We start from the raw sequence: 12,510 nt of genomic DNA, 5'->3' as shown, positions 1-12,510 counted from the left end.
TCCTGTAAGTCAGCAAAATTCATCTGAGCACGTGCTAAGCGGCAGGTACATTTCATTTTCTTTGTCCTCGGTATCAAGGTCCCTTCATTGGGCTGTGCGAGCATGCTTGATGAAAGTTCTGTTTTAGATCGATGGCCACTCCTTGAACCCCACATACAACCTTACTTTCCCCTGACGTGGCTCCTTCTCTAGATGCCTTTCTCCGGTCCTTGTTCTCTGTGATCCTCGCCACCTGCCAAGCCCAGGTGCCTTGATCACCTTAGCGGATTCGAGCTTTTGAACAGGGTGGGAAGGACCCTTTGCTATTTGTGAATCTATTTCCTTCATGAGCTACTTGCTGAATTGCATTTTTCTTCTCCAGGTTTCTCTAGCGGGTTCCCTGGACTGGCTTTTCATAGTTGTGTTATAGCAGGAGTCTGCCTTTGCAGACACAAGCCATCTCCCACACGTCTGAGAAAATACACTATAGACACCTGTTTGATTCACTTGTTCATTGTCTGGTTTCAGCTCAGATTATACCCACTTGGAGGATGTTTATTTTGCATCTTCTAGGACACTAATTCAACAGCTGATGTTTAATGAATGGCAGAGATTTAAAAAAAAAGAATGGCCGAAACCGGTTTGGCTCAATGGATAGAGCGTCAGCCTGTGGACTGGAAGGTCCCAGGTTCGATTCTGGTCAAGGGCATGTACCTTGGTTGCGGGCACATCCCCAGTAGGGGTTGTGCAGGAGGTAGCTGATCGATGATTCTCTCTGATGGATGTTTCTAACTCTCTATCCCTCTCAATTCCTCTCTGTAAAAAAAATAAAATAAATACATTTAAAAAAAATATATATATATATAAAGAATGAAATCTTACCATTAGTGACAACATGGATGGACCTAAAGGATATTATGCTAAGTGAAATAAGTCAGGCAGAGAAAGACAAGTACCATATGATTTCATTTACCTGTGGAATCTAAAGAACAAAATAAATGAATGAACAAACTGAAGATTGTCAGACAGGAGGATGTTTGGAGGGCTGGGTGAATAAGGTGAATATATTCCGAAGTGAAAATTGGTAGTTACAGAATAGTCATGAGGGTGTCAAGTACAGCAGAGGGAATACAGTGGATACTATTGTAATAACTCTGTATGGTGCTAGGTGGGTACTGAAAATATCAGGAGATCACTTCATGAGTTATAAAATTGCCTGACCACTTTGCTGTATACCTGAAACCACTATAAAATAATATTGAATGTCAACTATAACTGAAAGACCAAAAGAAGGAAAAAATTAATGGCAGGCGAGAATGAGCAAACCTTCCCTCCTGGATTCTAGAAGACACATCAAAGAAATCCACTGGGAGCCCCTAACGCTTTATCCTAACACTTCATGTGCATTTTCATCTTTCTCCGTAGCATCTGTTTTAACATAAAAACGTTTTGAATTGCTTACACTGAGTAAATTTAATGCTTTGACAAAATATGCTGAATGGCCGAGTCTATATATCTTCTGACACACAGTTGCTCACCCTGTTGTGTATTCCAGTTTGAGAAGCATACATAATAGATGTTGCATGAATATTTATTGGATGAATAAATGGATGACACATCTGATTATACAAATAGAGTGCTCTTGTATTTACGTAACTACTCCCAGAAATGTATGTGTCAGGTCTCAGTCTTCACAGCATGACGTATGGGTCTGATCTGTGTCTTTTTCAAGTCAGACCAGTTATGCTCAGGTGCAGTGATCTCTTTGTGTCGTATAATTGGGCTTCACTTTACAGGTGGGAAAGTGGAGGCTGAGGTAATTAGCCATGAGTAATGCCAGAGAGCCCCCAGACAGACTCCCTCCCAGAGCCGGCAGAGCCCCGCCCCACCCACCCCACCCCCCACTGCACTTCTCACACCGGGTTGTCATTACCTGAGCACTTCACACTCCACCTCCAGGCCATGAGCTCCTCCTGTCTGGGCCTCTCTCTCTTTTAAAAATAAATTAGTCAAGGAGGGTACCCAAGGAGCTTATGCAGAGAATGGGCATCATTTGCCCAAAAAAAGGTCACATGTGTGGAGAGGGTGCGGGACTCAGTTTAGCACCGTGTGATGGTCCATGTACATCAGGGACCCTTCCCAGCGCAGTTCCTTAAGTGCTGGGAGAACCGTCCTCGGCATGTTTGCATTTTGCCTGCCCAAGGGTCCCTGCCATTTTGGTGTCTGCACTTGGCCCCTCACTGCGTGTGTGTGTGTGTGTGTGTGTGGTGGGGGGGGGGGCGGAGTGCGGATGCAGAGTCTGTGGCTCCCCATGGCAGGTGGAATCTCTCATTATGGGCTCTGAGAACCAGCGGGGGAGGGAAAGGAGAGGGAGCTGGAGGAGCTGGGGGAGCAGCAGGAGCAACTGACTGAAGTCCAGGAGGCCCTGCTACAGGACCACGCATGCCTGGGGACGCCCCATGACCACTGTCTGAGCAGGACGAGCACAGCAGCCACAAAATGCTGCTGAGTGGGTCCCTGGAGATGGAGAGCAAGGCGGTGCATGCTGGCACCTGGCGGGGTGATTGGCTGGCTCCCCAGAGCTCCTGTCCCTGCTTCACTCTGTGCCCCCCTCTCCGGTGTTTCCCCTGGACCTGCTGTTTCACAGGGACTGGAAGGGACCCTAGGACGTGTCGGGTGGGTGGAGGGGGACTTGGCCCTGGGGCTGGAGGAGACCCCTGACCATCCCTGCCTCCCTCAGCTCTGCAGGGAGAAGCTGCTCTCGGAGGCTGTGCAGGTTCCTGAGTGTCTGTGCCTCGCGGGTGGGCTTCCCTCCTCAGGCAGCAGGACCAGCTCCAACATGAGGCCCTGTGGCAGGCGCAGGAGGCCAGGGCCATGGCCACCCAGGAGAAGGAGAGGCTGAGGAAGGAGGCAGACAGGTAACCGCCTCTGCCCCCTGCAGCAGCATCTGCCAGGTTTCCTTCAGACCAACTCACTCGGCACCACACCCGCTGAGCTCAGCGCAAGTGCGTCCCCTGGCAATGGTGTGTTTCACCAGCTCTGTCATGGGCACCGCTGGGGGGTCACCAGGTAAAGGGACTCCAGCTGGTGGCTGGGAAGGAAGGGCTAGTGACAGCTGGGATGGTGCGTTGTCCAGGTTTGGGTGGCCGCCCCACCCACACTGATGATGGTGATGACTGTGCTGGGTGCAGGCACCTCATCCTCTAACGCCCGCGATCCTGGGGAGGAGATAAGCTCGCTCCACGCCATTCACGCACTCCCGATTTGTGAATCCCCTCCTCGCTGAAATGCACTTGTCACCCCCAAATCGGGACCCGTGCCCTTTCATGGGCCTGTTCAGAGTGCGGGATACTGGCGTCACCTGATGTGCACATTGCAGCTGAGGCGGAACGAGGCCTGTGACTTCTGCCTTGTTCCAGCGCTCACACTGCAAATGAGCATCTCTTTCGTGGTCCACTGAGTGCCATGGAGTTCTACTTTCATGCTTTTGGCGGTGATTTCGCTGTTTGAAATGGCCCCCGAATGGAGTGCTGAAGTGCTGTCTAGTGCCCCCAAGGGCAAGGCTACGCTTGGCCTCATGGGCCTTCGAGTGACCCATGAGGCTCATTCAGGCCCAAGGGATGGTGCTGTTGGCTGTGAGCATATTACACAGAGGGTCTTTATGTCCTGATCAGTTGACAAAAACGTGGCCAGAGACTTGGAGGAACTGTTGGAAACAGTTTGCATAGACACTAATTCAGTGTCTGTGGGGGCTTGATAGAACATTGTACTGCGAATCGTGAGAATTGATTGCACTATTGTTCTGTGTCCCTGTCTCCCCCCCCCCCCCCCCCCCCCCCCGCAAACAGATGAGGAAAGAGGCTCAGAAGATTAAATAACTTGTTCGAGGTCAATCCTGACTGTACTGGCACAGTACAGTTTTTAAGCAAGGAAACCAGGGTCTGAGCTGTCAGGGCCAACGGGTTTTTGAGCTTGATTACAGATGGTTCGGGGTTTGCTCTCCTGAGGTTGATGTACAGCCTGATTCTCCGTGCTTCCGTGGTCTCGACATGTTAGGGTTCCCGGACCTACAACATGTGTTTCCATCCCCATAGTCTCAGGTGACCAGACGTCCTGCTTTGGGCGGGACAGTCCCGATTTTTAACAATTTGTCCCATGTCCCGCGGCATTTTTAAAAAGTCCTGATTTTTGGAAAGATTCTTAAAATGCGGTGCGACGCCGGACAAATTGTTAAAAATTGGGACTGTCCCGCCAAAAGTGGATGTCTGGTCACCTTATTCTAGTTGCGTGAGTGGCACGTATTTCATCGGATCTGAGAGGCTGTCAGTTGTCAGCTGCATGATTTTGGGCTCAAAAAGAAAATGAACAGGTCGTGGCAGTGACGATTTTGCCAGAATGGCCACCTAGCCGACAGTGACTGTGAGAGATGCTCGAAGCTGCATCCTGGTTTCAGAGATGTAAGGTTTGGGGGGGGGGGATATTCATCTTATAATCGATGAAACAAAGCCATCCTCTTAAACCTGGTTTAGTTTCCAAATTCACTTTTAAATATCACTTTATAGATTATTTACGTGCAAGCCTGCCAAATGTGCACCCTGAGAGAGTTAAATTTCATAACGGACACTAGGACTTTCTGAAGACCAGGGCCATGCTGAGACTCATGCGCTCTCAGGGCCTGACATGACAGCGCCTGACAACACCACAGCCTCCGACAAGCGCCTTGTGAGTGTGACGTGTGCACAAGCCTTCCTGGGTGGCATTCACCCCTTCAGGTCCTGGTGTGTCACTCGAGGTGCAAAAATGAAGTGTGCACACATGTACCCGTTGTATGGGGACTAATGCTTGGCATTCCCAGTCTTTTTTTTTTTTAATTTTAAAATATATTTTATTGATTTTTTTTACAAAGAGGAAGGGAGAAGGATAGAGAGTTAGAAACATCCATGAGAAAGAAACATCAATCACCTGCCTCTTGCACGCCCCCCACTGGGGATGTGCCCGCAACCAAGGTACATGCCCTTGACTGAAATAGAACCCGGGACCCTTTAGTCTGCAGGCCAATATTCTATCCACTGAGCCAAACCAGTCAGGGCGGCATTCCCAATCTTTACAGGAAGTGAATTGGGTGAAACACGTGCAGGTAAATGGTAACGAAGCTTCATTTGTTTGACCCGGAGGGGGTTTTGTCACCTGAGGTTTTCATATTGACTCCTAAAGCTTTCTGACATTTATCACCACGACTTGCGTCATTGGCTAAGTTGACTTAATGAACTATAATCAGCCTAATTGAGTTAGTAAAACTTTCAGAAAAAAAAAAAATGCATGAGTGAGTAAGTCAGTGGTTGATATTAGTAACAGGTTCTGAGCTCAGCAGCCTCTAGGTAGTTGACCCGCTTTATCTATCCCCTTTAGTTCTAACTGCCGGGGGAGTTAGGCATGATTCCTGTCTCCTTTTCAGAGCTGGGAAGGTGAGGCTTGACAAGGTTAAGCAGGGGTCCAGAGAATACAAGTGTTGGAGCTGGGATCCGAACCCGGGTCTGACAGATTGTGGCGTCTGAACTCTTAACCACTGTGAGCACTGCCTGCACCTCAAGCTGCTTTGGTCCCTGAAGATGCTGAACCAGCCTGGGGCACCAGCCTTGAGCAGTCAGTGCCTTCTTCTGTGGTGTGAGCTGTGGCCGACAGGTGGTGCTGTGGAGAAAGAAGTAACAGAGGTTCCGCTATGCACTTCAACCTAAATCAGAAATCGGAGAAATTCGTTATGTTCAGGTATGTGACATGTTCGGAAAGTTAGACCAATTGTCTGCTCTGATAAAACTCTCTAACTTAAAGGGGATGAAGGATGTGTAGGGACCTAAACGGAAATAATTATTGATGTTGAGGGGTAGGTATTTTCATGATTTTCAAACTCATCCTGCCATAAGAGGCTATGTTAGATGTACAAGAATTATTAGTGAGCCCTGCCAGTTTGGCTCAGTGGTTATAGCCCCGGCCTGAGGACCAAAGGGGCCCAGGTTTGATTTCCAGTCAAGGGCACATGCCTCGGTTGCAGGATTGATACCCGGCCGTGGTTGGGGTTTGTGAGAGAGGCAGTCGATGTGTTTCTCTCACATCGATGTTTCTCTCTCTCCATCTACTTCCTTGCTTCCACTCTCTCTCTAAAGTTCAGTGGAAAAAATTTCCTACAGTGAGGCTTTTTTTTTAAAAAAAGAACTATTGAGTAGTTCAGGTGGACTATTTCATTACAGCAGGACAGAAGCATACCATTAAGTGTCCCCAGGTCTTTGAACAGGAGCAGGAGTTAGTTGCATGTGAGCCAAGTTGTCAGGGAGTCTGTCATTAAAATGGATGAGTAAGCCCAGCTCATTTGACTCAGTTGGTTGAGCATCATCCCATGAATGAGGGGATCACCACTCGATTCCTGGTCAGGGCACATGTCCGGGATGTGGGCCCGATCCCAATAGGAGACATGCAGAAAACAGCCAATCCATCTTTCTCATCATTGATGTTTCTATTTCTCTCTTCCTTTTTCTTCCCCTCTCTGAAAATCAATAAAAAAAAAAAAGGATGAGTAAGAAAAGCCGTGCCCTAAATAAAAAAAAACATTCTTGTTTAATAATTTAGCCCATAGGGGAAAAATAATTTAATCCATTGCAATTGAAAATTAGTCTAACTCATCGACTCCTTGAGCAATATAGAATTCTCCTCACATGCTGAGGAAAGCATTGGCATAGGGTGCCACTACATTAATTAAATGGAGTCAGAGCATAAATGAATGATTCACCAAGTTCTGATTCTGGTTGCGCCATGGTTAATGTTGCCCTCTCTCCTGGGCTGGACAGGATTCTGATTTTCCAAGTACATTTAGCTAATGTAGTTCATTTGTTGTTATTCAATTCATTTATTTGCTATTTTTTTTTTGTGTGTGTGTTTTTCCTTCCTCTCTTGGGTTATCCAGGGATAACAATTTAGCAACTGGGCACACAAAAGAGTCCCTTTTGAGGAACAAGAGCACAGATAGGAATAAGAAAAAGTATTGGCCTGCCGGGTTTGTCTCACAGTCTCCGGTTTGGTCGTGCACGAACAACCCACCCTCTCCTAACTAGCTTCTCCCTTTTTCCAAAAGAGTTCCTAATCCTTCCCCTTTGTCCGTGTCTTCACCATATACCCTCCATCATTTCTGAAATAAAAAACACACACAACATTAAAACACCTGACCTCCACCAATTAACTGCCTAAAAAAACAATTTGATAGAACATTAACTAGTGTGCAATTTATAAGAAAAATGAACAAAGTAAAGCTGTATATTTGGAAAAATAGTTATTTTTTTAAAATATATTTTTTATTGATTTCAGAGGGGAAAGGAAATCATTTGACCCAGTGATCCTACTTCCACGAGTCCCAAAACACCAATCAGAAAGAATACATGTCCCCGCTATGTTCATAGCAGCATTATCCTATCTAATAAAGATGGAATATCCAAATTGACCATAACTCCACGACAAAGATGGTGGCACCCACAGCCAATAGGAGGGAATATGCAAATTAACACAACAAGGCGAGAGGTGGAAGGCGGCTCTGGCCGGAGCAAAGGTGAAAAGAAGGCCTATTTTTAAAAAAAATATATTTTATTGATTTTTTTTACAAAGAGGAAGGGAGAGGGACAGAGAGCGAGAAACATCAATGAGAGAAAAATACCGACCAGCTGCCTCCTGCACATCCCCCCTCTGGGGATGTACCCGCAACCAATGTACATGCCCTTGACCGGAATTGAACCTTTCAGTCAGCAGGCCGATGCTCTATCCACTGAGCCAAACCGGTTTTAGCAAGAAGGCCTATTCTTGCACAGAATCTTCATGCATCAGGCCTCTAGTTTATAATAACTAAGACCTGGAAACAGCTCCCCATTGTCCCAGTTCAAAAGAACGTGATGATTTCACATGTATCCTTAGTTGAAAATCTGACAGAAGAGTCTGGGAGTTGAAGAAACTGGATCCCTGCCTCTACTGATCTCTTGGTGCACAGGTTAATGCTCAACCAACTGAGCCACACCAGCCAGGGCAGTCCAGGTGCATTAAAAAAAATTAATGAGCATCACTGAGAGCTTGAAGTGACATGAAGGGGCTTCTTTTTATTTCATCTCTTCAAAGAAAACCATTTCTGATGTTTTGCTAGACTAGGATATCTTTCTCACACCACAAAAAGTATTCTCTCCTAGTGGAGATTCTGATCTTCTGATAAAACGAAAAATAACCTCAGTATGTTCTGATTGAAGTTGATGTATTCATGCTCCAAGAAATAGAGGAGGAAGAAAGAAGCAGCAGGCAGTGCCAATAATGGGCTTCATTTATTTCCACGTAAAATAAGAATGCAAATGGCAGCTTGAGTTTGAAGAAGGGAATCCAACAAAAAAGAAAAGACCGTGGCCTTCGAAATTAAAGGGAAACCAGGCAGGTTGTAAATATGAAAATCGAGGTAGTAGCAGCAATAATTTACATATAATGGGTACCTTCACAGAGCAGGCCAAACTGGATGATGCTGTTATCAGTTATACAATAACTCATATCCTGTGAATAATGAGGAAAAATCACACAGTACCAGTGGTTAAATAGAAATGAAATTAAACAGCAAGCGAATTAAAAGTTCAAATGAACACCTTACTTATGACATTTGACAATGAAATTAAAAGCAACTCTAAATTTAACTTAATAATTTGAACTTAACATGCAACATAGGAAAGGATCAAGAATCAGGATACATTTTCCCACAATGTGCCATGAAGGGCAAAATGGTCAAACAAAAAAATGATCCCAAACACTGATGATACAGCGTTATCCCTTTGTAGAAGGGGATAAACACCTCTGATGACATTACCCCTGCACACTGAATGCCATTCTTGTCTCTGCAATTAGAAAAAAAAAATTCATTAGAGTGGATTGGAGAAAGCAATTAAAGGAATCTCAGGATGGAGAGATTATGGATGCCATTGCCATACGTGTACTTACCTACCATATGCTTAGCACATCGCCAAACATTTTGAGGGGTGTACAGATAGTAACACAAGTTACCATTCACTGAATACTGTGAACATTATAGGTGATGTTCTGCCTGCCTCAGCACTTAATCTGCTTAAACCTCAAAATGACACTATGTAGAAAGCAGTGGAGTTTTAAAACACCCAAGCCCAGCTGGAGTGGTTCAATGGTTGAGCATTGACCCATGAACCAATTTGTGGTCAGGGCTCATGCCTGGGTTGCGGGCTTGATCCCCAGTAGGGAACATGCAGGAGGCAGCCAATTGATGAAGTTTCTCTCTCATCTATGTTTCTATCTTTCTGTCCCTCTCCCTTCCTCTCTCTCTAAAAATCAATGAAAACATATTTTTTAAAAATACTCACCCAAGGATATGCTTATTGATTTCAGAAAGAGGGCAAGTGAAAGAGAGAGAGAAACATCAATTGGTTTCCTTTTATATGTGCCCAACCTGGTATAGGATCCACAACCTACATATGTGTTCTGACCAGGAATTGAACCACAACTTTTCAGTATATGGATGACACTCCAACCAACTGAGCCATTCTGGCCAGGGATAAGGTAGACCTGGCACAGTGTTTGCAAGGTTCACCCATGTGTAGCATATGTCAGTACTTTCTTCCTTTTTATGGCTGAATAATATGGTATACCACATTTTCTTTATCTGTTCATTAGTTGCTACACATTTGACTATTATGAATAACTAGAGGCCAGTGCACAAAATTCACGCATGAGGGGGGTGGGGTGTCCCTCAGCCCAGCCTGCATCCTCTCCAATCTGGGACATCCCTCTCACAATCCAGGACTGCTGCTCCCAACTGCTTGCCTGCCTGCCTTCCTGATTGCCTCTAACCACTCTGCCTGCCTGCCTGATCACCCCCTAACCACTCCCCTGCCAGCCTGATTGATGCCTAACTGCTCCCCTGGCAGCCTGATTGCCCCTAACTGCCCTCCCCTGCAGGCCTGGTCACCCCTAACTTCCCTTCTCTGCAGACCTGGTCCCCTAAACTACTTCCCCCTGCAGGCCTAAGTCCCCCCCAACTACCCAGCCTGCACCCTTTCACAATCTGGAACTGCTGGCTCCTAACCTCTCACCTGCCTGCCTGTCTGATTGCCCCTAACTGCCCCCCTGCCAGCCTGGTCGCCCCTCACTGCCCCCTCTGCCAACCTGGTTGCCCCTCACTGCGCTCGCGCCCCCCCACCCCCCCGCCCCGCCCCTGCTGGTCTGGTTGCCCCATGCAGCCTGCTTGTTCAGTCATTTGGTTGTCCTCACTACCCCCCCTGCTGGCCTTGTTGCTCCATGCAGCCTGCTGTTTGGTCGTTACTGTGAGGGCATCCTGACCAATTTGTATATTACCCTTTTATTAGTATAGACAAGTACAGACTCCCATGTGGGGAGAGGGAAAGAGTCCCACAGAATGGACTCCCACGTGGGGAGGGGGAAAAGGGTCCCACTGAGTTCTTTTTTCCGATGTCTTATAAAGGCTGCAGATCCTGGTGCCTTGATATCCCCTCTGATTGGTCACTATTCCCTTAGACTGGTTACTATAGTAACTCCTGGGCTCAAAGTTCAAACACCACTGGGATGTGTGATGCCCTCCTCCCTCACTGTTCTTTCCTTTCTGGCTTTCTTCCTTCTTCTTAATTTTGTAAATATAGACCTTTTTGGCTACTTCCTGCTCCCTTGTCTTAAGTAAATGCAACTGTTTCTACTCCTTGCACCTGGCTTCCTTGTGTTAAGGAGATATGCCTTCGCCCAGTCTATAGCCCTGTGTTTTTCCACAATCCCCAATCTAAAATTTCCCTAAGCCTGCTTATAGTCCCTTAAAATTCCTGTTTCATTGAGGAGGGCAGTTTCCACTCGCCCCTGTTTTCTATCCCCTGAGCAAGTGTTGCTGTAACTGGACAAACATCGGGTCCATGCTGCTTGTCACTACTCAAGCCAATGAAGCAGAGGCAGGGTTGAATCATAGGGAGCGTTTATTCCAGGACTGCGGGCAGCATGGGAGAGCAGCAGGTCAGCCACAGAAATCTTCTCTGCACCCACCATAAGCCAGGTGCTTACACAGCAAAAGCACAAAGGAAAAGCAGGCAAAAGGGCAGTTTACAGATATGCAAAAGGACTTCAAAGGGCTGAGTGATATGCATGGGCTGGGGTTACAGGGAAAATAGCCAGAAGGAGTGCCAGCTGGGCAGCTAACAGGTAAGCAGGCTGGAGGTTTGCAAAGGCCTACGGGTGTGCAAAAAGGGCTGGGGGAATCTTCAAAGGGCTGGCCATTCTGGTTCCTGCAGCAAATTGTTCATCTTTTCATGATAACAGGCAGCTCCAAACCGGGAGAAAGGGCTCCTGCATCTCCAGGTCAGCTCCAGCCAGGGTGGAATGTGCCTTCTTTAATCAGAATAAAGTAATCACAGCTAACAGAACATGATTAATGTTTCTTACAATACTAGCCGGTTCCCCAAATTCTATTGCTTCCCTCTATCCGTTGCTACATCTCTGAAAGCCGCCAAAAATCATGTGACCTCTAGAATTTTTTTTAAAAATACTTTTAATTATTTCAGAGAGGATGGGAGAGGGAGAGATAGAAACATCAATGATGAGGGAGAATCATTGATCAGCTGCCTCTTGCACGCCCCACATTGCTGGTGGAGCCTGCAACCCGGGCATTGTGCCCTGACCGGGAATCTTGGTTCACAGGTCAATGCTCAACCACTGAGCCATGGGGTGGGGGGATGGTGGCGGGGAGGGCTCTAGTATTTCTTGCTCACCTTTCCAGGATGCAACATGTTCACTACCCGAGCTCAGAAGGGGCAGGCAGTGCCTCTCTCCTGAGCCGCTCGCCTCCGGAGCGTCGCCCAAGCCTTAAGGACACGGAGTCCTGTTCACACTTGTCGGCCGAAAGCTCCAGAGCCTGTCTTACCGGCTGCCCTTCCCTCTGCCTCCTCCTTGTCTAAACCAGGGCACCGCCGGTCCCGGTGCACCGGTTCCTGCCCTCCTGGGCGCTGGCGGCGCTCCGTCCGGGGTTTTGCCCGGCGGCGGGGGCCCCCAGGTCGCCATGCCCGCGCGCACGCCCCCGCCGAGCGCGGTCCCCAGGGCAGCGGCGCCCTAGGGCGCGGGGACCGGGGACGCGAGGCGCCCGCGGCGGTGGCAGCGGAGCGGGCACGGGTGGTGCCAGGCCAGGCGGGCGGGTCTGGGTGTGGCCCGGGCGGAGGCTGCCGCCCCTCCCGAGTCTGAGCCGGGCGCCGGGGCCCGAAGGCGGCGGCGGCTGCGGACTTGGCGAGAGGACGCGGGGCGCGAACGCGGGGCCAGGAGGAGGACGCGGCGACAGGCGGGCCCCCTCCCGCTTTCCTAGAAAGCGCCGCGGCCATGCGCTCCCTGTGGAGAGAGGTCCTCCTGGAGACGCTGCTGGGTAAGCCGAGGCCGCTGTGGCCGGGGGCTCGCGGGGGCCGGCTCCTCCTGGTCCCCCACCCCATCCCCGGGCTGAGCCCCGAAAGGAAGAAA

General features: G+C 48.3%; 1 protein-coding gene across 1 annotated transcript in view; it reads left to right on the top strand.

Annotated features, from left to right (window-relative positions):
• The first annotated feature begins 12,172 nt into the window (after positions 1-12,172).
• Positions 12,173-12,510, top strand: part of CWH43 (cell wall biogenesis 43 C-terminal homolog) — a 39,282-nt gene continuing 38,944 nt past the window's right edge. Inside the window, exon 1 of the mRNA XM_084899919.1 lies at positions 12,173-12,418. Within this exon, the coding sequence (XP_084756045.1) occupies positions 12,376-12,418 (43 nt within the window). The 5' untranslated portion in view covers positions 12,173-12,375. The remainder of the gene's footprint in view (positions 12,419-12,510) is intronic.

The sequence above is a fragment of the Pipistrellus hanaki genome, assembly GCF_964339955.1.
Source record: "Pipistrellus hanaki genome assembly, chromosome: 1".
NCBI classification, from domain to species: domain Eukaryota; kingdom Metazoa; phylum Chordata; class Mammalia; order Chiroptera; family Vespertilionidae; genus Pipistrellus; species Pipistrellus hanaki.
This window is presented reverse-complemented; position numbering and strand designations above follow the sequence as displayed.